General features: G+C 35.0%; 1 protein-coding gene across 4 annotated transcripts in view; it reads right to left on the bottom strand.

Moving 5' to 3' along the window:
• Positions 1 to 2,063: 2,063 nt before the first annotated feature.
• Positions 2,064 to 23,796, bottom strand: part of ARHGAP12 (Rho GTPase activating protein 12) — a 110,044-nt gene continuing 88,311 nt past the window's right edge. For all 4 annotated transcript variants that reach the window (XM_046011732.1, XM_046011734.1, XM_046011735.1 and 1 more), the window contains 10 exons: positions 23,659 to 23,740; positions 17,142 to 17,243; positions 14,108 to 14,206; positions 11,001 to 11,100; positions 9,472 to 9,588; positions 7,300 to 7,398; positions 5,931 to 6,008; positions 5,674 to 5,808; positions 5,309 to 5,411; positions 2,064 to 4,461 (listed from right to left, as the gene is read on the bottom strand). In XM_046011732.1, the coding sequence (XP_045867688.1) occupies positions 4,287 to 4,461; positions 5,309 to 5,411; positions 5,674 to 5,808; positions 5,931 to 6,008; positions 7,300 to 7,398; positions 9,472 to 9,588; positions 11,001 to 11,100; positions 14,108 to 14,206; positions 17,142 to 17,243; positions 23,659 to 23,740 (1,090 nt within the window). In that variant the 3' untranslated portion in view covers positions 2,064 to 4,286. The remainder of the gene's footprint in view (positions 4,462 to 5,308; positions 5,412 to 5,673; positions 5,809 to 5,930; positions 6,009 to 7,299; positions 7,399 to 9,471; positions 9,589 to 11,000; positions 11,101 to 14,107; positions 14,207 to 17,141; positions 17,244 to 23,658; positions 23,741 to 23,796) is intronic.

Genomic DNA, 23,796 nt, shown 5'->3' with positions numbered 1-23,796 from the left:
TCTTCCTCAAATGGTATTATTTGAACATGCCAGGATATGTTCTATTTAAATCGATCACAAACTTTAAAGAGACATAATGTAACTAATCAAGATATTTCTTCCCTTCAGTTTTAGGCTTAACATTTTCTGCTTCCATTAAGTAAGGCTGTGAATGTGCAGGTCCCTATTGGTTCTGTCCTGCTTTATCAATCAATGAGACTCAGTTTTACTTGAGTGTCTAAGAGTCCCATTTCTCTTCCCTAAATATAAATAATCTTTCAAAATGCCCAGGAGGAGAAAGGAGGCCATGAATGTTATGCTGAATGCTCACTGGTCACTCCACCGTGAGCTTACAGAGTTTGAGGTCTACCTCTGCAAAGGCCCTGTTGATAAGAGCTTCCACAGCCTCTGTTTTTGCTCTGATGTCACCAGGAATTTTATCAACATTACAAGATTCACGAGTTACAAGTTTCAATGCTACTTGCAGCGTGAGCCACTACTAATAGAACTATGTGATGTAGCAACCAGCATTAATAATTCTAAAATCTTTACCAGAAAGAGTTTTTCTGAAAACAGAGAGGAAGTAAAACAAAGCCAGGGGCGGGGAGGGGTGGATTGATGAGGGGGAAAAAAAAGAAATCAAACTTTAGATTCTAAATACATTTTGTAGTGGTTTGTTAAACAGTTACCTTGTTCTACAAGTGCTCTGTTTATGAGAGTACCATGAAAGTGCTTTTTTTTTCCTTCCCTTTTTTTCCTGTGGGAGAAGGGAAGCAATGAAGGAAATGAAAGAGTTCATTTAAGTGCCATATTCACATAAGGCTAATTTGTAAAAACTCAATCCAGCTGAATATATTTACAGCCACCACTGGCCCACAAAACTGCAGTTGAGAAGACTAATTGAGATTCTTCAGGAGACGTCCCTTGTCTTTAGTAGTTACAGAATGTCTCATTAGGCATTCTGTGCCTCCCCCTTCTCTAGAATACTGAGTCTGACTCTGCTTGGCCTGCGTCTGCAGCTTGTGAATTTCCAGTAGATTCTAATTCACCATTATTATAAGGCTGTTGATTTTGTTTTGCGTCCCCCTTTGCTTTCTGGTTTTTGGGGTTTTTTCTTGTTGGTTTGTGTTTTTTTTTTTTTTTGTTTAAAATTGAAGTTTCATTTAACAGAACTGTATTACTTATATTCAAATACTATTTAAAAAAAAAAAACAAAAACAGAACTGTGCCCCACATCCAGGAATGTAACATACAGGCCACAGTCCCTATTAAACACCGTCTCTAGTCTTGTACTGGAAACGTGCTTCCTATAAAAGAGTATCATTAGAGCTGATGGCTAGAGTTCAGAGAGACTAGCAAACTCCATAAAATCTTATTTTCTACCCATTTTCAATTCTCTATATAGATGCGATCTTTGAGCATTTGGCTTTTATTAGGCCAGCGAGAACATGACGCCCATTTGACTCTTTTTATTTTCCTCGTTACTAAAATGACATGTTGTAGACTCCTCTGTGCTGCTTAAAGATGTTGGAGAAATTAGTGTCATGGGAAACCACGTGTTTACTTTAAATATTTAATTAGAGGGTCTCTCCCATGAGCTGGAAAATAATCTCTTAGCAAAATTACGGAGTAACTCTTTTTCCTCTCACTGCTATCTTAACATCTAGTATCACAGGCTGACAAAGAAGCCTGGATGGAGCTGAACTAGCCCGAAGGTCTCCAGGTATCTGCCATCATGACTATTCTTCGGTTTTCATCGGTATGTTAAGCAGTGACTCACACGCACACATTTACATACCCATCCACATGTACATGTACATACCCATCCGCCTAAGCCCAGTTGAGCTGAATTATTCCATTTGTGCTTTTCCCATAAGAAAAAAACACTGCAGATCTGCTTCTAACTAAAAAGTAATGTCATTTTTCCAGAGTAAAGGTAAAATTCCTTACAGCTGTAAAATTTAAATAAGTATTTTTCTTCTAATTAAATGTAATTACGTATTTGAATATACTATTTCATTTCTAACTACTTTGCTAAAATGACATTCTGAAGGAAGGTCTATTAGTAAATGAAACTCCACTGCCAAGTTATTTCAGCCTTTAATATATTGTCTACTAAAAATCAAGTTGTCAAGACAGGAAAATATTACTGGTTTTGTTATTACAAAAAAAAAACAAGTGAGAATTTTTAATTCACAAAGGATGAAAACACAAGACATTGATCTCACTGTACATACAATATTACAATAAACTAATTAGCTGCAGACTAATCCAACATTTAGGACTCCACATACACATACATATGTACTTTGAAACAAGAAACACAGGACAATTTTAATCTTTGTTATGTCCACAGCTACCAAGAGAAAGAGCATCACTGGTTTGCGTCTAATGGCTTTGCTGGCATACAATCACTATATAGGCCAGTTCTAAAGCATATTGTATTGTTCAGGACATTGTTAGGTAAATATAAACGTTCTCATTTTGGGGCTTTTTCTCCCTGCCCAAAACAATCTGCTTTCCATAGCTATCAAGTAGCTTGGTTTGTTACCAATTCAACAAGACCACAACAACAAACAATATTTTTACCACAAAACTCACAAGAGATTTTTAGGCAGATTGTACAAAAACTATTTGTTCCCAAGGAAGGCAACCTGTTAATTATAAATGCAATTCTAAGAAAAGGAGTCTTGGTCACAAATCATTCACTTTCGAATATTGATGAAGAAATAAAAATTGGAGGGGGGAGAGTGGAGGAGGTATTGGCATGGCAGGGAGTAGAAAAAGTGCGAAAAAATGAAGAAAATATATTTACCACAAGAAATCTTGGATTCAGTTGATTTTTTTAAAATGAGGTATAAGAGTATGCCAGTAAATGCAAAAACAAGAAAAAAATTAAAAACCAAAACGCACATTTCCAATGGAAAATCTCTAAACCTCTTATAGTTTTCTTTATTCAGATTAGACATTTCATATACATCAGTTAATCTAGAAAAATACATCTTAAAATATCTTCAACAGACCATGCTCTCTGTAACAAAACCTTCCAAAACCTGTTTTATTATACAAATCAATCTACATTAGTAATGTAAAAAGAAATTCTCAAATTTAGCAATGTCATTTTCCATTTGACATCCATCTAATTTACATATGGGTTTCCACTATTCATACTGCAGTTAGAATTTTGTAATAAATTTTTCTCTAATGTAGTCTGTACATATTAAATTATCTAAAAGGTTCCTCTTGTAGTGCATTTACCATTTAGCAAGTCTATTCAGTATTTTTCCAGTACCATTTGCATTACAGTGATTTGCCTGTAAATGTAATTAAAATCTAAAAGTGCACACAGTTAAGTTTCTCAAATAACAGCCTATTTCTGGAGGAACCTAATATTCATGGAAAAGGTTACCAATATCATGATTAGAAATGTCAGGTTAGGATGTACTCTGAGACTATACAACAAAATTATATACATAAGCTAAAGAACATTAAGTCTTTAGCTTATATTTACATCAAATAATGTCTGTTTCCACAGGGTCATACCAAGAACTCAGTATGGCACTAGATATAATGAGGATTGTTAGCTACAAATCAGGGTAGCACAGACAGCCCCAAAATACCCTGAACTGACTTATGCTAAATTAAATTCCAGTATATCACAGTGTGTTAAGTAATATTAGTGTGCTGCCCAAACAAGCGACTAAGACACCCATCCAATACGGACAGTGTGCAACACAGTGAAGGTGGCAAGCCTTCGCCAAGGAATTACATCTGGGTTATGATGAACTGTAGTACTTAGACTGCCACTGCATGCAGAGCCTCTAAAAAAGAAATACACAGGTTTCAAAAAGGATATACTTCATTTTGTTTAGAATGCCCAAGAGCGTCTTCAAAATAACGGATAGTGAGTACTATTCTATCAAGTGATGAATCTAACGAATGATGAGAAGAAATTCTACATTATCCAGTTTGAGAGAAAAAAAAAACATGTAAGTTTTCTTACCAAATTATCCAGTGTATGTGACTGGTTAGAATTGCAAGTTTTGATTTTTACTGAAATTCAGAGTATGAAATGCAAACATTCAGGATAAAATTAATTCAAAATTACACACAGTTATATCAACTTGCAACAAAGCAGCAAATATGAGGGCCTAATACACATCTTGACTCCCATTCCCTTCTGATCCCTCAAAAAAAGTGCAAAATCAAAGAGTCACTGCTTGGTCCAAAAATAAAATACATCATGTTTAAGGGCTTGAAATCTGATGGAATCCAGCTTCTATTCCACAGGTTGTCTTCTGTAAGAATCAACGCCCGAAGATGGAATTTATTTCCAGCAGAATTAATTCTACAATCTGATTTTGGTAGACCGTATGAACTGCTATATTACCAGTCTCTTTCTCTGGCTTTAACAGAGTGGGACCAAAAACAATTGCTATACTCTGATAAGTCATTCGGTTTTTTTCTCCATTTTCTATAACTCTAAGGGAGGAAAAATAAATTGTTAAAAAGAAAACATACAGGAGGAAAAATTCTTCAAACTGTATTATAAACATAAACTGTTTGCACTTAGAAATGAGAAATAGTGCTCATCTTTCTAAGATACATTCAAGCTACTTAAAACCAAGAAGAATTCGTCCAAACGTCATATGAAGGCTTCTTTTGGAAAAACACAGCTGAAAGGTATAATTATATCCACTCTAACAAACTTTGTACGTGTGGTATTTCAGCTTAGTGTTTAAAGTAAGACACAGACTTAAGTATGAACTACAATTCAGGTAACAATAATTACTCCACTAGGGTGACGGGGAAAAATTTCATTAGTGTACAGAGATTAAATTTTCATTTTACTAATTCTATATTTGTTTGATTTTTAATCTCCTTCACTGGCATAATTTGCTATTCTAGCGTTCTGTCAGAAGGCAAATATCAGTTATTAAAATGGCTACGTAGTCACCTGAAAGCCATGATGGCTTTTTTTCTAAGGTAATTTAATAGTCCTCATTTAATAACCAAAATCTTATTTTCAGGTTAAGTTAAACAACAATTTCTGAACCCTTACACACTAGGCATTATGTAAATGCCTTGCATATAATATCTACTTTAAGTATTTTTCATACCAGACCATTTTACCTATGAAGGACAAGGCCCAAAGGAGTTCTCTTTCTCAAGCTCCAAAGACAGCAAATAGCACAGCTGGGATGTGAACCAGTGTCTGAGGGACCTTGGCCTCATGACTACTATACCACACCTCATAACTGTGCACTTCTCTTACCTTTTTCTTTTTTTCTCCCTAATCACTATTTCTTTTCTGTGGTGAACCTCTTACCTTTTGAGATGTCTAAAAAGAATCTGCATTGTATCTTGATTTGGCTTTGGCAACTGTCTGATGAGGTCCTTAACAGCAGTGACTCGCTGTCTTGGTTCTTGTTCTTTAAAAAAAAAAAGAGAGAGAGAGAGAGAGAGAGAGAGATAGATAATGAGAGATTATGCATGAAATTGAAAACAGTGACATATTTTAGAACCTAACATTTGGTAATACACAGTGACATCTGGTGGCCACATTTAAAACTTCTGAAGTAAAACAGTCCTTTGAAATAATTTAAAAGAAAGGATCAAACAATGTAGTGGCTTAATCGGTACAGAAGACTTTCAACACAATAGAAAAAACACTGAGTGTAATGACATACTTACTAATTGCATTAACAAAATCATTAAAATGGTTAAATGTAAAAAGAGGTTCTGGTAATTCTCGAAAAAACATTTTGAGTGCTCCAGTAATAACGTGAATATCTTCCCATTTACTATCGTTCAAGTCCAATTTCTCATCTGAAAAACAGAAGAGGAAATTTTTGTAAATAACTTTAAACCAATTCTAAAAGTTAAGAGTGCCTTTTTTTTTTTTTTTTTTTTTTTTTTTTTGCACATAACAACAGGGAGTATGATCTTACCATGATTGACAGCAAATCTCAGTTTCTGGATCACAGCAAGGTTGCCACTTACTCTGTATATCCCATCAATATCCAAACCTAAGAGAAAATTACAGTATTTTTGTGTTTAAAGTCGGTCTTTGCCTTTTCTAAAGATGCTTGCATGTTTCAGAATCCTTATTCATTAACATAAGCCTAAAATCAAATGGGCAAATACTCTTTTCCTCTAACTGGCTTTTTTATAGATGCTTGGCAGAGGGAGAGGGGGTGGAGATACACTCTGAATTCTATTTAATAAACAGGAACAATTCTACTTTGTTTATCATGTAGACTGTGGATCATCTCAAAAAAAATCATCTCATTAAACTTGAAATACTAACAATTTAAGATAAACTTCTAAACCTGGGGATAGTTCAGAAAGTAAAGGAAACAAAGATAAAACCATTCCGTCCATTTTTTGGCACATTTCATAATGTAAACGTACATATTAAAGCACTCTTTTAAAGATGATTGTCCTATTAAGTGCTTGTAATAAATAAACTTAATAATGAATTAAAATAAAAACTGTTAATAAGATGTAGTTTATTCGTTTTTTTAATATGTGGAATAGAATCTTGTGGAATTCACCCAAGTAAGCCTAAAAAACCCAAATATTCATTAAATGATAATGCTGTACACATTTAACAAAGCACATTATCTGATTTGCTATTCACAGAAATTCAAATAAAGGCACAGTATCTCCACTGTCATGTTGACAAAGTCAAAGACAAGATCTGAAATTGACAGAAATTACAAATTATGCAAATGTTTTAATTTTACAAGATGTTTTTGATGATGTACAAGTTAATGTGATTACCATCATGATAGTTATTTTCTAGTATAAATATTAGGTTAAGATCAACCAAAATATAAATTGATTTCTTATTTTTAACAGGAAATGGCATAAGAAGGTTTGTCTCTTTAGACATTTTATAGTTGACTTAACAAGTTTTAAAATGTCATCTCATTTTTATTATAAAGAGAAGCAACTTTCTCTTGGTAAGTAAACACAATCGCCTATTTTCTACACTGTCAAATCACTTTCTAATAAACTCAGTTTCATAATCACCACCTTCTTCATTTTAAGCAAAGGCCAACTCCAAATGGCTTCAGAGAATACCATACACTTAATCAGATGGAAGTGCTGAGTTTCAACAGGTGCCTGAAAAGGTCTTAATTTAAAACAGATATACGTAATCATTAAAACATGTAAGTTTTGCAAGTGATGCCTTTCTTAACATCTACAACTGTTCCATCACTCAAAATCATAAAAATCCTAAGGATTTTGATGGCAAAACAATGGGTTAGTGTGCTTAACATAAAAAAAAAAAAAAAAAATTCATTTCCTTACCATACGCTTCAACATGTTCAATGCATAACTTCACAAATTTTGGCACTGTGCCATTTTCTCTCTGACACAGATTAGCAAGATTGGCTCCAAACACCTGATCTGAAAAGAGATTTTATTTTTAAAAATCAACCACCCTGCTAAAATTGAGTTTGCAAAATGGCAATCACTATTCATGGTGCTACAGAAGACATACAATGCACCCTGACATGGTCTGTTGTGACTCACGCCTTCTGTGAGCTGTCTCCCCGTTCCAGTTCCACTTCAAACAATTCTCCTGCTTTACTCAACTCCACGAACACCCCACTTTCCCCTGAAAGCCTTTTAGTTTTCTATACCTTTTGCAGAGATCCATCCTCTCCCCCAAGCTTAGCTCCTTTTATCACTCCCACCCTCAGCCAAATTGTCATCTCCTTAGAAAAACGTTATGAGGGGCACCTGGGTGGCTCAGTGGATTAAGCCTCTGCTTTCAGCTCAGGTCATGATCCCAGGGTCCTGGGATCGAGCCCCACATCAGGCTCTCTGCTCGGCGGAGAGCCTGCTTCCTCCTCTCTTTCTGCTTACCTGTGATCTCTCTCTCTCTCTGTCAAATAAATTTAAAAAAAGAAAGAAAGAAAAACCTTATGATCAGCCTAAGGTAACCCAGTTACAGTCACTCCCTATTTCATTACCATGGTAGACTGTTCACAGTAGTCATAATTATCTGGTCTGTCTCTTGTTTTTATCGAAGTTTCATGAGGGAAGGGACCTCGTAATTCTCAAACCAATAGGTATTCATGGCACACAGGCTCACACCTAGTACTTAGTAAACACCTAAATATTTTTTAAACTATTAAAACAAGCATGGTGCATACCCGTCATGTGCCAACCCATGATTTCACGAAGTATATTCAAAGGCTGTTCTATCAGTCTTTCAACCCAACATTTCTGAAATGCCACATTAGTGCTAACTATTCAGGAAAACAAAGTATTTGAAGTCCTGAACAACACCATAAAGCAGCAACAGTTCATATTTCTCAACAAAAGTCCTGGTAAAAAATTAATAGCAATTTCTATTCACTGATTTGTCAGGCTTTTTTTTTCTTTTTTTTAAAGTTCAAAACTTAATATACTAAATTCTTATGTGTTATCTGGACGTCCCTATTTACCTCTAACTCTTAAGGCTGTTAATCTGAATCACTTAATTAGCCAAACTCTACCTAGAAGTTTTAAATATCTTTTTAATGAAACCCATTTGCGTATTTTAATTTAGATGCTTTGCAAACAGATGTTCCAGTGATGGTCTTTTTTAGAAACTTCGATGATATATATAAATATATATATTATATTATCCTTATCTATGTCTTCATTTACTAATTAATGTCACTGAGTCTTTTATTAGAAAATTTCATCATTAAAATTAAAAGTGCTTGTAAGAACTAAAGGTATATACAAATATATGTGATTTTAAAGAAGACTCTGCTATTAAGATCCTGTTAGTGCAACCACTATTGCTATTGTTGTTTATAAATGAAATAATAAATATTTTTAAAAAACACCTTATACTAATTTTACAATCATCTGGAATGAGAACTGAAGACAAACAAGATAAAATTGTTCATTATTTTCTTCTTTCTACTATGTTAGTGATTTTCACTCAAAATTTCTTCTGATCTGTGCATCTCAAAACTAAAAATCTTTTTAAAGATTCTATTTATTTGAGAGAGCAAGAGAGAGAGGGAGTGGGGAAGGGAGGGAGAGAGCTTAAGCCAGGGAAGGGCAGAGGGAGATGGAGAAGCACTAAGCAGTGAGCCCAACGTGAGGCTCGATCTCAGGACCCAGGGATCATGACCTGAGCCAAAGGCAGACGTTTAACTGACTGAGACACCAGGTGCCCCTCAAAACTGGAAGTCTTTACTGTCATGTCTTCTATCCATTCATCTCATCCCTGTAGTTTCTCTGGTACAGGGTCTCTAAAAACTTACTTTGGTATTTACCTGTTCATTCCCTAGTTAAACTTTCTGTGTGCACTGAAAAATCAATTTTAATCATTCAAATATATTTTAAACCAATGAACCTGGTAACTTCAAAGAATGAAAACATTTTTACTGTTAGAAATTTGTCAGTTTTTAATTTAAACTGTCTAACTTCTTATTTTAGCCAAAGTCCATTATTATAAACATCACTTCTACCTACCTTTAATGTAACCTTTTTCACGAACAGCTTGCAAAGTGGGGCGCCGTGTAAGAAACTTCTTCAAGTTTTTCTTGGTTTTTTTCTGTTCTGAAGAATCTATGCTAGACACTTTCGTGGCTTAAGACAAACGAATATTAAGCATTTCATAAAATAAAAACTTAACTGATGAAAATTGTTCCACCTAGCACTCAAAAACATTAATTTCATATGTAAAAATCAGTTATAAACTCATCTAACTTTAATATAGTTTAAGAGTAGTATGTCAAGAATCAAGTTAACAAAGACCTAATTTCAAAGTGATAAACCATTATCACTAAACACTGAACACAAACTGTACCTTCTTTGGTTTATGTGCTAAGACACTGGTTATTCTAATTTATAATCATTATTTCATAAATGATACTACTTATCTCCTTTGACTCTCCATCAGTTTTAGAAGGTAAAATGATGAGGGAAAAAAATGTCCATAAAACATAAAAAAGTCTATCCTGAAGTATCCTTATGGGACTAGGAGTCTAGAGATATATATTATATCCATCACTATTATTTGTACTATAAGTTAAACACACCTCATCATAATTACCTCCAAACTAAGAATGGGACCATCTGAAAAATTTCCTACATTTCCATAATTCTGATTTCTTTTTTGGTTCCAAAAAAAAAATCCAAAAGGTAAATTTCTTGAAAAGAACTGTATTTGAGGAAAGTTTAGAGCATAAAGAATATATTAGTAAAGCATTAAAATAATCAAATTTTCATGTGTTTACTCTGTTATATGTCAATGACAATGTCTGTTAATAGGCCTAACCTTCATTAGAATGTGGAAGAACAAATGTAGAAATGATTTTCTAATCATTCAGTTAATCCAAAAGTCAATCCAAGGTCAAAAATTCTCAGTTAAATGTAGACTTGTAAAAATATTTTTAACAAGTTCAGAGCCACAGCTAATTTCCTATTTAAACAATGTAATTCACAAGGGGCCTGCATCAGAAAATGCTATTCTCAAATTTGCTGGCTTTAGCACACACACACACACACACACACATACACACATATATATGAATGATCTGGGGATATGAATGCATACAGCTGCTCCTGCACACTCATACCCTAGCCCAGAGATGGTTGCCCGGTGTCCTGTGTGAACTATGGTACATGTCCCATTACTTTTGACGTCTTAAAGTATAAGATTCTATCTAGATTTTAAACAGTAATTATATATTTTTAAATCAATATAGTTCAGCTTCCTGGATACCTCAATAAAGGTGCATTCTAATACACTTTTTTTCTCTTAAAGGACCACAACACCTTAAGATCAGTAAGATGCTGTATGGGTGCACACGATGAGGCTGAAAAGTAACAAGAAGTTAACAAGGAAGCGAGTACTCCGAAAACACTAAGATTGCAAATACCTGATTAGGATTTCCTGGTAACACTGGAGATTCCACTCAGCCTTTATATATTTAAAATACTCGAAAAGTAAGAGAAGATGCTCAAACAACTAACAAAACAGGTAAAGAATAACTTACAACGAAGTTTCTTAGCATCCTTATGGTCCTTTTCTTTATCATGCTTTTCTATTCCTGGGGAATCTGGTATCTCCTCTTCGATTGCTTCATCGGTTTCTGTCTATTGATTAGAGATTTCCCAAACACATATTACTTTTGAGATTATTTTAGATGTAATAGCACAATTCTCAATGCAATCAGCAACTGATCCTCCCAACTGATTTTAGGGACCCAATGAGTACATAGTATACATGATATGATTTAGATACTTGGTAAATCTTTAAAAATATTCTTTTTCCCCCTAAATAGGGGGAATTAATTCTGAATTCCAAAAGAGAAAAAAATGCTGATTATTCACAGGTTAATGGGTTTATATATTGATGATGAGGCTATCTTCCCTCATGGAGTTCAAGTGCTTAAGAATGACAGTAACAAGAGTTAAAAGGCTCTGACCTACAAGCTATGGTGAGAGAACATGATGAAGCTACATTCTGTGCTAACAGTACAACTAACTAGCCAATGGCACATTAATTTTTCACACTAACAATCTTTTCAAATTATATTTTGTATCAATAGCTAGTAATCTCACTCACAGATTCATGGATGTTAGGCACTGAAAGAAATCCTAGAGCTCGTGTACAGCCTAACCAAAGTCTCTTCTGCAGGTTAAAAAATTGAAGTGAGTTCTCAAAGCTAAAATTATTGCTTTGCCTTTCACACTGATGTCTTTGCTCCACTCAGAATTTATTTTTGTGTATAGTGTTAAGAAAGGTTCTAATTTCTTCCTGGATATCCAGCTGACCCAGTACCATTTTAAGTTTATTCTTCCTTTTCTACAGTGCTACATCTGGCATGAAGTGTCCAAAGGAATGCTGGTTTCTAGGCTCTTTATTGTGTTCCACAGGTCTGTAGATCTACCCTGATATGGAGAGCATGTTGTATTAATTAGTACAGCTATAGAAGTCTTGACATTTTACAGAGCAAGTCCTTACAGGTTCTTCTTCAAGAGTGTCCTGGATATTTTTACCCTTTATATTCTGGTATGAATTTTAGAATAAGCTTGCCAAGCTCCACTAGAAAACCTACTAGGATTTTGAAAGAGATTCAAAAATCTCAAGTCTATAAATTTATAAATCATTTGGAAGAATATTTTATCTTTATACTATTGAATCGTTTAATCCATGATACAATTCTCATATAATTAGATTTTCTGTAGTGTTTCTCAATAAAGTTTTGCAATCTTCTCTGTGGAAGTCTCATGCATCTTTCTACATTTATTGTGCATATTTCTACAGTATCTTTTGCTACTCTGTAAACAGTAAATATTTTAAATTTCATAGTAATATGTTACTCTCTTTTCAGATGGGCTTATTCTCTGATCCTATGGGCTTCAATTAAAAACAAAACAAAAAACACTTTCTCTGCAAAGCCTTCCTGGACCCTAACACTAGGTTACCTAAGTAGTAAGTCGTATACCCCTCACCATCATAAACCTCATCACATTTCATTGTATTAACTGCTCAGCTGTCTGTCTCCAGTCATCTTCTGCCTTTGGCTGTAAACTCCACGCAGAAAGGTGTAGCACCTGGTTGCATGCTGCTCTATCTCCAGGGCAAAGCACTCCCACATGTGTTAAATGAATGCAGCCATACTTGCTTTCAGGGGATTGGGAATAGATTACAATGACTAGAGTGGAAAGCCCATATTAGGTAGAACAGAAGGTACATTTGAAAAGATAGATCAGGCTCAGGTTGTTGAATTTTAATGAGAGTCACAGAAGCTTTGCTGAGCAGGAGAGGATTATAAAGTTAACATTAGAAGTTTCATATAGCAATGCTATTAAGAACAGACTGGTGGGGGATGAAATAAGAAAAACTGTTTAGGAAGTGACTCTTGTCTAACATATAAGATCCTGATGATGGTTTCAGGAATAAATGGAAAGGAAGAGACAAGATTCAGAAATACTCAATATTACAAACTGCAGAAGAATAATATTTACATCGATGGGTAAATAATGGGCTAGAAGAGTTAAAAGAGGAGGATGAGTTGATACTCAAGATTCCAAATCTGGTTGTTTTGAACTGAGTACACCATAAGAACTTTGGAGTTTAAAAGGATACTTGGAAAAAAATCAAACCCAACGTTTCTATTTTATAAGTGAAAACACGAAACCCACAGAGGTAGAATACTTCAGTAAGATCACAAACCTCATCCCAAGATTTCACCTACAATCTCTGAAAGACCTCTCACTCTCCAGTAAAGCCTGTGATTCCCAACTTTTCTTCAATCTGTTTAGTTTAAAATCATAACACACTCCCGTAAGTATTCATTTTCCTTTTTGTCACTAATACATGATCCTTAGTCAGGAGTCATGTCCCCCTATAGTGAGGGACAAGAAAATAGTCTCAAAAAGTACATCCCCTATCTGTTTCTTCCTGCTTTTACTAACAGCAGAATATAAGCTGGAGGTTCTTTTTGCTTGTTATACATATACACTACATATATTATATAACATTATGTATCTACTACATATATATATATATATATATATACACACACACACACATATATATATACACACATACACACACACATTATACACACACATAAGAGGTTAATTTACCAGGAACATGAGGGTACTGAACACCTCCCTGGCTGGGGGACAGGGTAGAACTAGAACACCTCCAGGGGTAGCTAAAGAGCTATCACAAGGAAAGAAAATGTGCTCATGAAGAAACTACAGCTTTATTCATTTCACACCTCTACCTAGGGCCTGTCTCCACCAAATAGTACTGTTCCCAACAGTACTATTCATTGAATAAATACTATGTACTAGGAACGGTTTGTGTCCCTCTTCTTGAATTACTTCTTTTTAGACCAATGCCTCATGGGAAAATTATTTAAAATCCACTACCAGCAAGTATTATATAACTGAGAATATTAAATCATTTACCAGCCCCAAGGAATTGCTAAACCACCATTTCCCTTCCCACCTCTTGTCAATATACATATTAAAGAAGTGTTTATCGCATATAAACTGGAAACCAGATATGCAATAACCAATTAGAATGCAGAAAAGAAAAATAGCTCTGAAGTAAAAAAAAATTTACATAAGTCAAAACCCATACCTGATTACTGATAGTACTACTAAGAACTTTAAACCAATCGTTAATAACAGTGTCATTATCAGACTGAATTAGCAGTTCTGTTCCTTGACGGGTCTTCAGCTTTAGAGAGAAAGAGAAAAAAAAAAAAGAGATGGTTAGTGCTTCCAACCAAATAAATGAAAAAATATGTACTTTTAAGATTTTATTTTTAAGTAATCTCTACACCCCATGTGGGGTCTGAACTCACAATCCCGAGATCAAGAGTCGCATGTTCCACTGACTGAGCCAGCCAGGAGCCCCTAAATAAATGAATATATTCAAGCCAAAGTCCACAAAACCACCGGCAGAAGACTAGATGCCATATTATACTGAGTGATGAAAGATTAATGCATAGCAATGAAATACCTTTTAATATAAAATAACCCCAGAGGAATTATTTTATAAAACATGAAGTTTTCCTCACAAAAAATTCTCAATGAAAATCTAATAATTTAAGGGTCCCAAATTCCAACACACAAATGCCATAAACCTTGCTGAAATCTAGCATACTGTATCATTAAAAAATTAGTTCAAGTATCAAAGCTGTGCATTTTCCATTACAACTGAAACAAAATTCATTTGTAAAGAAATAAAATGTGATATTTTTATGTGTTTTTCTCTCTCCAGTTAAAATTAAATATAGAAAAAAATATATGATAGTGTTAAAACTTTCATTATTTCCTACTTAACAGGCAAATAAATATAACAGCCTAATACAAAGAGAAGGCCCAGACAATAAATGTTATATCACTTTTGGGCAGAAAGTACTAAATTGTGTCAAATCATGAGCTAACTCATGTAGGGATACTATGTATTATTCTATATGAGGGCAGAAACTAATTTATGTATAATCTCTTTGGTTCAAAGTTCCTTACACTGGATTGAGGAAAAATTTTGAGGTATTAAGAGAAAGGATTCCTCCTATTTTCTGGCTGGTAACTGTTTATTTTTCTTCCTTGTGGAACATACGGCAATGTTTCCCAAACAACATTCTGAGACATATGCCTCAAACACAGTTTCTAAAGTAATGTTTAAAAAAGGTATTCCACCAAAAAAAAAAAAAAAAAAAGAAAGAAAAAGGAAAAAAAAAAGTTATATGATATTTATTTGGGAAATACTAGATTAAAGAAAGCTAAACAAGATTCTCGCCCTCAAAATGTCTCAGGGCTTTGATATTCCAGGGTGCTCTGATTTTTTAAGGAAAGAAAAACATCTATACCACTAACTACATTTATTTGACCATGGATTTGTTTTCACTCTGAAATCACGTATTGAAACTGCAAGGCTAATTCAAGAAACACTGACTTCCTTTCTTGTACTTCTTTCAAGAGAGTGAGTCAAGCCAGTCAACCAATACTAAATATTCACTGCACATAAAATAATCTCGGTTAGAGGTTCTTCCTTAAAGATAAAGAAAAATACAGTCTCTCTGCTTAAAAAAAAAATAATCATCTAGTGGGACGAGTCATTTACAGATGATGGTAACGTAAGGTACACTAAATTAAATGCTATTTTAAAAGCATAAATGAAAAGGCAGCACCGGTGTTGTGGTAGCATTTCTGATGGGTCCCGGAAGAGAGGTAATACCTGACAAGCAGAGGCTGCCATGGGTCAGTACTAATAAAGAATAAAAAACACAGCAGGAAAACCTAGGTTTCACTTGGAAACAAGCAACTCATGAACAAGACAGGAAAGGATGTACACATGAGGTTATAGAGGAAGGCTGGGTTCTGGAAGACTGTTTGCAAAGACAGTCTGAAAAATTCCTCTCATCTCCATATACACCCCCCCCCCTTCTGCAGTGTGCCTTTATCGCGCCCCCATCAACAGGAGGGCTCTGTTTCCCCACAAACCTGAATACTCAGCTGACCCTCTGACTGCTTTAGCCAACAGAATACAATGATGTGTGATTGGAAGGGAAGTGTCGTAGCTTCCACGCTCATCCTCTTGGAAGCCTGGCACTGCCTTTTGAAGAAGCCTGGGGCAGAATCCTTGAGGGAGAGATCTTAAAGGAGGAGGCCTAGCAAACTGCTGGCACCGATACCAGACACGTGAACTAGACCATCCAGATCCGGGTGAGCCACTGAATGACTAAAGCCTCATGAATGGTCCCACGTTGAGATCAGAATCACTCAGCTGAGCACAGGCCAAACGGAACAAACAGAACGGTTCTTTTCCTAAGCTACTAAATCCTGAGGTAGTCTGATACGCTGCAGTAAACAACTGATACAGAATCCTGTATTACAGGGAGGAGGGGGGGGGGGACTGTATTATTTATTTATTTTTTATTTATTTGAGAAAGACAATAGAGAGGGCACAAGGGAGCACAAGCAGAGGGGAGAGCAGAGGGAAGAGCCCACTCCCCGCTGAGCAGGGAGCCAGACACAGGGCTTGATCACAGGACCCTGATATCATTACCTGAGCCAAAGATAGCCCCTTAACAGACTGAGCCACCCAGGTGCTCCTACGGTGGTGGTGGTGGTGGGGTGTTAATGACAAAATGGAAAGGTCTCAATTTATTTTCCAGTATTAGATTTGGCAGGTAAAGGAAACCACCACCTCCACCATTTTAAGATTTTATTTATCTACTTGTCAGAGAGAGAGTGAACACAGTAAGGGGGAACAGAGAGAGCAAGAAGCAGGCTACCCACTGAGTAAGAGCCTGATGTGGGGCTCAATCCCAGGATTCTGGGATCATGACCTAAGATGAGGGCAGACACTTAACTGACTGAGCCATCCAGAGATCCAAACAAAACCATACCCTTGTTATTGTCAGTAGGGAAAGGCACGATTACGGAACAAAGGCTCTTCATCTACAGTCTGAGATCCAATGACTTATGCAAATGAAGCCAAACTCTTCATGCCAGCTTCTTCTTAAATTATGATACCAAACTGGCTTAATGACCACCTTTCCCTTAATCAGTCACATTGAAATACAACTCAAAAGAATTCAAAAAGAAGAACATCCAAGTAATGGTTAAGAATGTGAATCATACTTAGAAAACAAATGTATTACCTCAAATACATTCTTTTTGCTGGATTTATCCTTCGAAGCCATCTCCACTGTCGCCCCCTTTAGGTCCACTGTGAACTCTGGCTTGGACTGATTACTCCCAAACTTCATTTTAGAAAAAAGGAAAAACCTTTGTGATGTTCATGTACATGTGCATATCAAAAAGATTTAAGACCAATTATTAACAATAAACCAAATAGGTGATTACTCCAAATTTCTGTCTTTATTATAAAATCACAATTTCCACTTTAAAATTGAAATGTCTGTAAGACATGAACATATTGTTCATAGAAACAGAAATAAAATGGCTCAACTTCCATCTAATAAGAAAAACATAAAATAAAGCCACACAAATCTTTTTTCACCCATCAGTACAGAAAAAAAAAAATTCCAGAAGTTAGATGAAAACCTCTGTTTTCAATGATGTACTATATACTGGCTAACTGAACATAATAATAACAAAAATCCATGTTTTTTCATACAGTATGGGGCCTTCATATGCAAGTTGAGTATAAAGTGGAATAAAGCCTAGAGAGGGAAAATGGTTAATACTGTATTTGCAAATTTACAGACTATTTAATTATTTGGTTTTGTTTGGTTTTAGCAATTTTATTTCTTGGAATTGATCCTAGACTATACATGACTAGGTAAAATGATGTGTTCAAAAAGGCAAGGCAATATTCTCACATATGTAAAAATAATATCTGGATTTGCCATATTTATGGATTATGCCACAAAACAAAAATTAATCTGGATACCTACAGATATCAAGTGCTTTTCCCCCTAATAAACATTCTCTAAACCTGATTCTGTGCCGATAAGGAAAGAGTATTTCCTTATCGACTATTTATGTTGTCAACAACAGTAACTTATAAAAATAGAAAACTCTAAGATCCATATTCTTTTAATTCAGCCTTTGTTAGAAATTATAACTAAAGCCAGATGCTAATAAAGCCTCACCAATTTAATAAGGAACTGTGAAAAGAATAGGAAGGGAGCTGACATGGGCAGTTTGAAAAGAAAAAGCACTTAGCAAGCTTTTACATTTTATTAACCAGATAAGGAAAAAAGATTAGCAAGTAGCAGAAAATTATGTTAAATATAGACTTACTCTGTATCTTGCCATCATTAAGTTAAATTTTTGTTTAGTCCCTTAACTAAGAATAGAAAATAGCATTCCTATTTACTGAAAGGTTTAGAGGTTTTAAAATCTTAAAGGGTTAATGAATTGTAACCTTAAGGTCAAAGATTTGTTATAGGAAATTTCATTTCTTAAAGTATTTTCAAGTAAAATTATGTTTGTCATTGGAAATGGATCTTACCCATCAACCTGGTGAAATCTTATGCACTATTTATAATGTCAATAACTACTCAGTAGCTTCGCATTTAGTAAATGGTTCGACTTCATCTGTTCCCTTTTACTTCATCTTTTCGGCTAGCAACGTGGTCTTAAATAATGTACTTGTTGTAACAAAACAACATTTAGGATAGTATATTGAATTTATTAGTGAAATCAAAACAAAGTTTAGGATATTATATTAAATTTTCATTAGTGGAATCATAATAACAATCACAAAAATTTTAACTATTCTACAAAGTCTTGGCCTTCTTAAGTACTTTCGTCATTCAAAAAACATTTAATTAACCATAAAGCTACAATGGGCAAAGGTTAGTTTTCGAGTAAAAATGACATATCTCAAAAGTTATAAAACTCAAATGTGCACATTTAACTGAACTGAACTTGTTGCCATCACATGCTCTGTCAATGGTTAGCTATAAGCTAAGATACAAACAACTAACCAAGTATGACAGAGCAACCAAATACAAGTACAACGATAGGACACAGAATGCTGGTAAAAAATGCATTCAATACGGTTGGCAAAATTTTGTGTTTGTTATTCATCCTTTTTCAAACTCTAGTCCCACTCTATCATACACCCTCCAACGTATTCAAGGCAAAGAAAATGGGATTATTGTGGCAAGGGGCATGCAACAAGAACACATACAGTGACAGCTGAAACAGGAGCAGATTTTACATATGCAGGCCGTCGACTGACAGAATTTTTCCAAGAAGAAAGCAGCGAAAGCAAGAGCTCAGAGACTGAGCCCTGTTGGCAGAATGACTTGATGGAGAAAGGGAAGAAAATGATGATGTCATAATAATGCACAACGGCAAAATGACACACAAGAGAAAAGCATATGGAACCAAATGGGACACAAATACAATTCTACAAGCAGACACGACACAAAGCTTAACTTCCAAATATTTTTATAAAGGCCCTCGCATTTATATCTCAGGAGGATATCTTCTGACTCCTACTACATAAATTCATAGTTGATTTTTAAGGTGAATGTTTTTTAGAAATTACATTAACCATAATTGCCTTAGCCTATAATCACAACAGAAGACATGAGGGGTAATAGGGAGAATCACATCAGGCCCACTGCCACCTTGCTCAGCCCACTACTCAGAAAACCCTGAGCTTCCTCCTTGTGACCTGCCTCTGGTATCCCTTTCTAAGTCCTCTCCGGGGAGTGGCCCTACCATCCAATTTGCCTTCCCCTTCCTCCAGGACAGTGGTTCTCAACCACGGGCAATTTTGTCCTCTAGAGGCCATCCGACGATGTCTGGAGACGTTTGTAGTTGTCACAACTGGAGGTGGGGATGCTTCTGTCTCCTGCTAAATACCATACCATTTATAGGAGAGCCTCCAGAAGAAAGAATTATCCGACCCAAAAAGGAGACAAATTTTAGAAGTTCTGAAGTACGTATAAGTAAATCTGAATAACTAGTGATATTTGTGAGGTGATTTTTTTAATACTCAAGGCATATGATGAATGATATCTGAAAGGGAGCACAATATATGTCATGTCCTATTGTCACCATGCCCTTGTCGGTCTTCCCCATTCCAGTGTAAGCCATGAAGACAGAGACCATGTTACTTACTTCTAAACTTCCAAACTTAACACGATGCCTAGAACAAAACAGGTTTTTATGTCTGTTGAACAAACTGGTGAAATAAAGTAAGAAAAAAAGCAAGTATAATTTATGGTACTGATACCACAATCCAGTAGATAATATTACACAGCAAACAACTGGAATGTAACCAGCCTAAAGGAGAAAGACCGGCTTACGGGATGATACAGCATCTATGTAAAATGTATCTTACATGCTCGAGTTGCAAGCTGCATATGTACATTTTCTTTACCCAATATTAATATCCGTGGAACCAAAACTAAAATACAAAGCATGAATTATTTAAAAACAAAAACAACTTCAAATAGTGTGGATGATTTTGCTCAGTCTTCAATCAATGAATATATGCTCTGGAGTGAGCAAAAGATTTGAACCGCTCTTTTTTCAAGTGGACTGAGGTGTAGGTTTTATACTACGTATGAAAAATAATTTTTAAAGAACCAAACTTCTGCAACCTTAATATAACCAAACTCAAACTAATAATAATGATCATAATAACAACAACATAAACCAAATTCAACTGGAGGAAAAGCAATCTCTTCCAACCTCAAAGGTAAAAAATGGCTCTGCTACAGATCAACTTCTAACACCTTCCTAAGAGATACTCAAGGACAATTTTCACTTATAGGTGATTTCTGTTTTTTTGGCTTTGATACCAGTCTTTAGAATCCCATCCTCAGGTGTGATTTCACTATACAAACAGGATACATTTTACCTACAATAAATTTACTTGGTGACTGAGCAAAGAAACAAAACTATGATCTTCTTCCAAATCATTTTTAAAAATCCTAATTACAGAGTTAATTAAGAAGTCTCTCACATATTTCACCAATTTTTAATATTTATGAATGATGTATAATGCCAAAATACATTAGATACATTCATATACTTTTTATTGAATAATCCTACTAGCTTTTACTTAGACCATTTAAATTAGTTTTCATTCCCTTCATAAGCGTTACATATGGAAAGAAAAAGCAAGAAAGTCTGATCATTAAATATGTCATAAAACAAAAATTAAGAATTGACTGCATAACCAAGCATTTTGTCACCTCCCACATTTGTTTAGTTTTTACTGAGACGATAAATACAGTATGACTATATTTTATTTATACTAATCCGAAATGATAATATATTGTATGATTCACAATTTCATTTAAAGGCAAAAATTCAAATACTGAAGGAATCTCCAAAATTAAAAACGCATTAAGAATTCTACAATTTCCAAACTGGCTAGCTCAGTGAATTTTAAACTCTGCTTCCCTACTGCCACATGGCAACAAAGTGACACAACTCTGGCTGATGAACAGACACACCTCACACCCTTTGTCAGGATCAGATTTAATTAGGAGTTCTCAATTATGTAAAACCCTCAAGAGTGAAAACCTTAAAAAAATGCAACCAGCCTCTACTAACAATCAGCATCTTCCCATTTAAAAAGAAGTTTCCATTTTCTTTTAAAAGCATACAAACTTGCCTACCTAAATGATGCCTCTTACTATAATGCTCTACTTTATCTGTACATACCACAACTTCCAATCCTTAAGTATCAGAAATTATCAAATAAATGCCCATTATCCAACTTTCTTTGGGTACTTTTTTAAATTTATTAATTTCTAACTGTTCTCCATTCTTCTTCTTTCATTCATTTCCTGCACTCAATTTCAAACAGAAGTTGAGCCACAAGTAGGAAGAAATAGTTACATAACCCTGTAGGAATGCATTAACACAAATGAAAGTACCATATGCTTTACCTCAGGGGGTAAAAAGGAGAAACACATAATTATCAATTTAAGATAAGTGAAACCAAAATTTCAATCTTTAAATATGGAAAGCATATTACAGGTCAGTTCCACTGTACTGGCTAAACAATGAAGCAAATCAAAGGTAAAGCAAAACAGAAGAATCATTCTAGAATGTTCATTTTATTGCCCAATCCAGAGAATTTGGGGGCTGCCACATCAAAGTATTTGTGGACTAACATGCTCTGTGGCATTCCTGGCTCAGAAGAATGTTAAATGGTTGCATTATAAATGCAGATGAGTAGAATTTGCTTGAATTTTATAAATTGATTTTTTTCATCAAATGTAAGGTCCATAGGTCCTGTTAATTTTAAAGCAACTCAGTAAATATAAGATAATATTGGTTAAGGTAGGATATAAAGCAAGTTACAGACATTAGATTGATTTCATTTTAAATTTTATTTAAGCACTGCCCTTTCAAATTCAATTACCAAAATTTTTTTAAAATATCCAGAGCATGGACTCTGGAGACAAAATGCTACCTAGATCTGCCACTTAGTACTAGCTATACAAAATTCAGCAAGCTCCTTAACTGTTTTATACCTCATTCTCTCAACTACAAAAGGGAAACAGGGGATGATAAACAGTAGCTATATCAGACTTAAGAGGGTAATATATACCTAATCTTCTGCCCTTAGAACAGTACCTGATACATGAAGCATTCAAAAAGTGTTAGCTGTTACATGTCACAAATTATAGTTTTTAGTATTTGTTTTACAAATTAACCGAAGAGTAATAATAGTAAACATTCAGATACACAAAAAAACTTCAAAATCCCATGCGTAATGGGACATTTACTTATTCTTCTGAAAGCGGGCTGACATTATCTACAAATACGGACACTGGAATCACTGACAGGTATCCAAAGATCAGATCACAATTCAAGGTGGGGCCTGCATATTTCTTTGCTTATTTTCTAACTAAATAGCTGAATTAGCCAAGTCACAAGCACAAGAAAGCTTTATAGGCATCCCCTGCTTTTCGAAAGTTCACATCACACCACTTTGCTTCTACGAAACACTGACATTATTGCTTTTGCTAACCAAAACAAATCTGATGAGTATTTTCACTTTCACTAAAAAAGGTGAAAAGTGAAAACAGTGTTCAGCATATGCTGTGCTGCGAGCAATTATGGAGCCAGCACGCACCCTGAACAGCAAAAGTGGTCCACCAAGCTCCTTTTCAGGAAACCACACTCAACATGTCAGTACCACAGTTTTAACTGTGTGAGCATCTGTGTTTTAGCTCCTTTGGTGCATCTGTTAGCAAGATATATCCTAAGGTATCAGAAAAGCCTAAAAGAGGTTTTTTTCTTGGGGGGGGGGGGGCGCAGTCTGGGAATGCTCAAAAATTTTCCCATATAGATTAATGATAACTGCTTCTTTGCTTCACAAAGGTTTCAGAAGAGCACACCCTGCTTTCGGACAGCAGGGGAAACCTGTAATACCCTGGAGCTTATTCAAGAGATCTATTTTGTTCTATAATGTCCAAGTAGTAACCCTATCTTTCAGTTCAATGGATAAAATAGACTTTGTTGATTTTAATAATACAATTAATCAAACTTCTAACTAGCCTTCCTCTTTTGTTTCAAGTCAAAGTGCATCTTTTAAAAAACTTCATTTACTTTTATTTGCATACCAGCTGTAGCTAGCTAGGATTCTGAAATACTTTGTGAAATTCAGGTACGATACCATCCACGTAGTTTAAATGTGTAAAGCCTTCAGAGAGAAGAAATACTTACCCAACTTGTGCTGCTTCCTTGAGTTTTGGTAAAGAGTAAAGATGAACCCTGCAACACGGCCCAAGAAGACAACCAGTTCTTTCTGTAATTATAAAGAGAACCAACTAGAGCTTTGCTATTCAGTTTTTCCAACCAAAT

This window comes from Meles meles, chromosome 7 (genome assembly GCF_922984935.1).
Source record: "Meles meles chromosome 7, mMelMel3.1 paternal haplotype, whole genome shotgun sequence".
Classification (NCBI taxonomy): domain Eukaryota; kingdom Metazoa; phylum Chordata; class Mammalia; order Carnivora; family Mustelidae; genus Meles; species Meles meles.
This window is presented reverse-complemented; position numbering and strand designations above follow the sequence as displayed.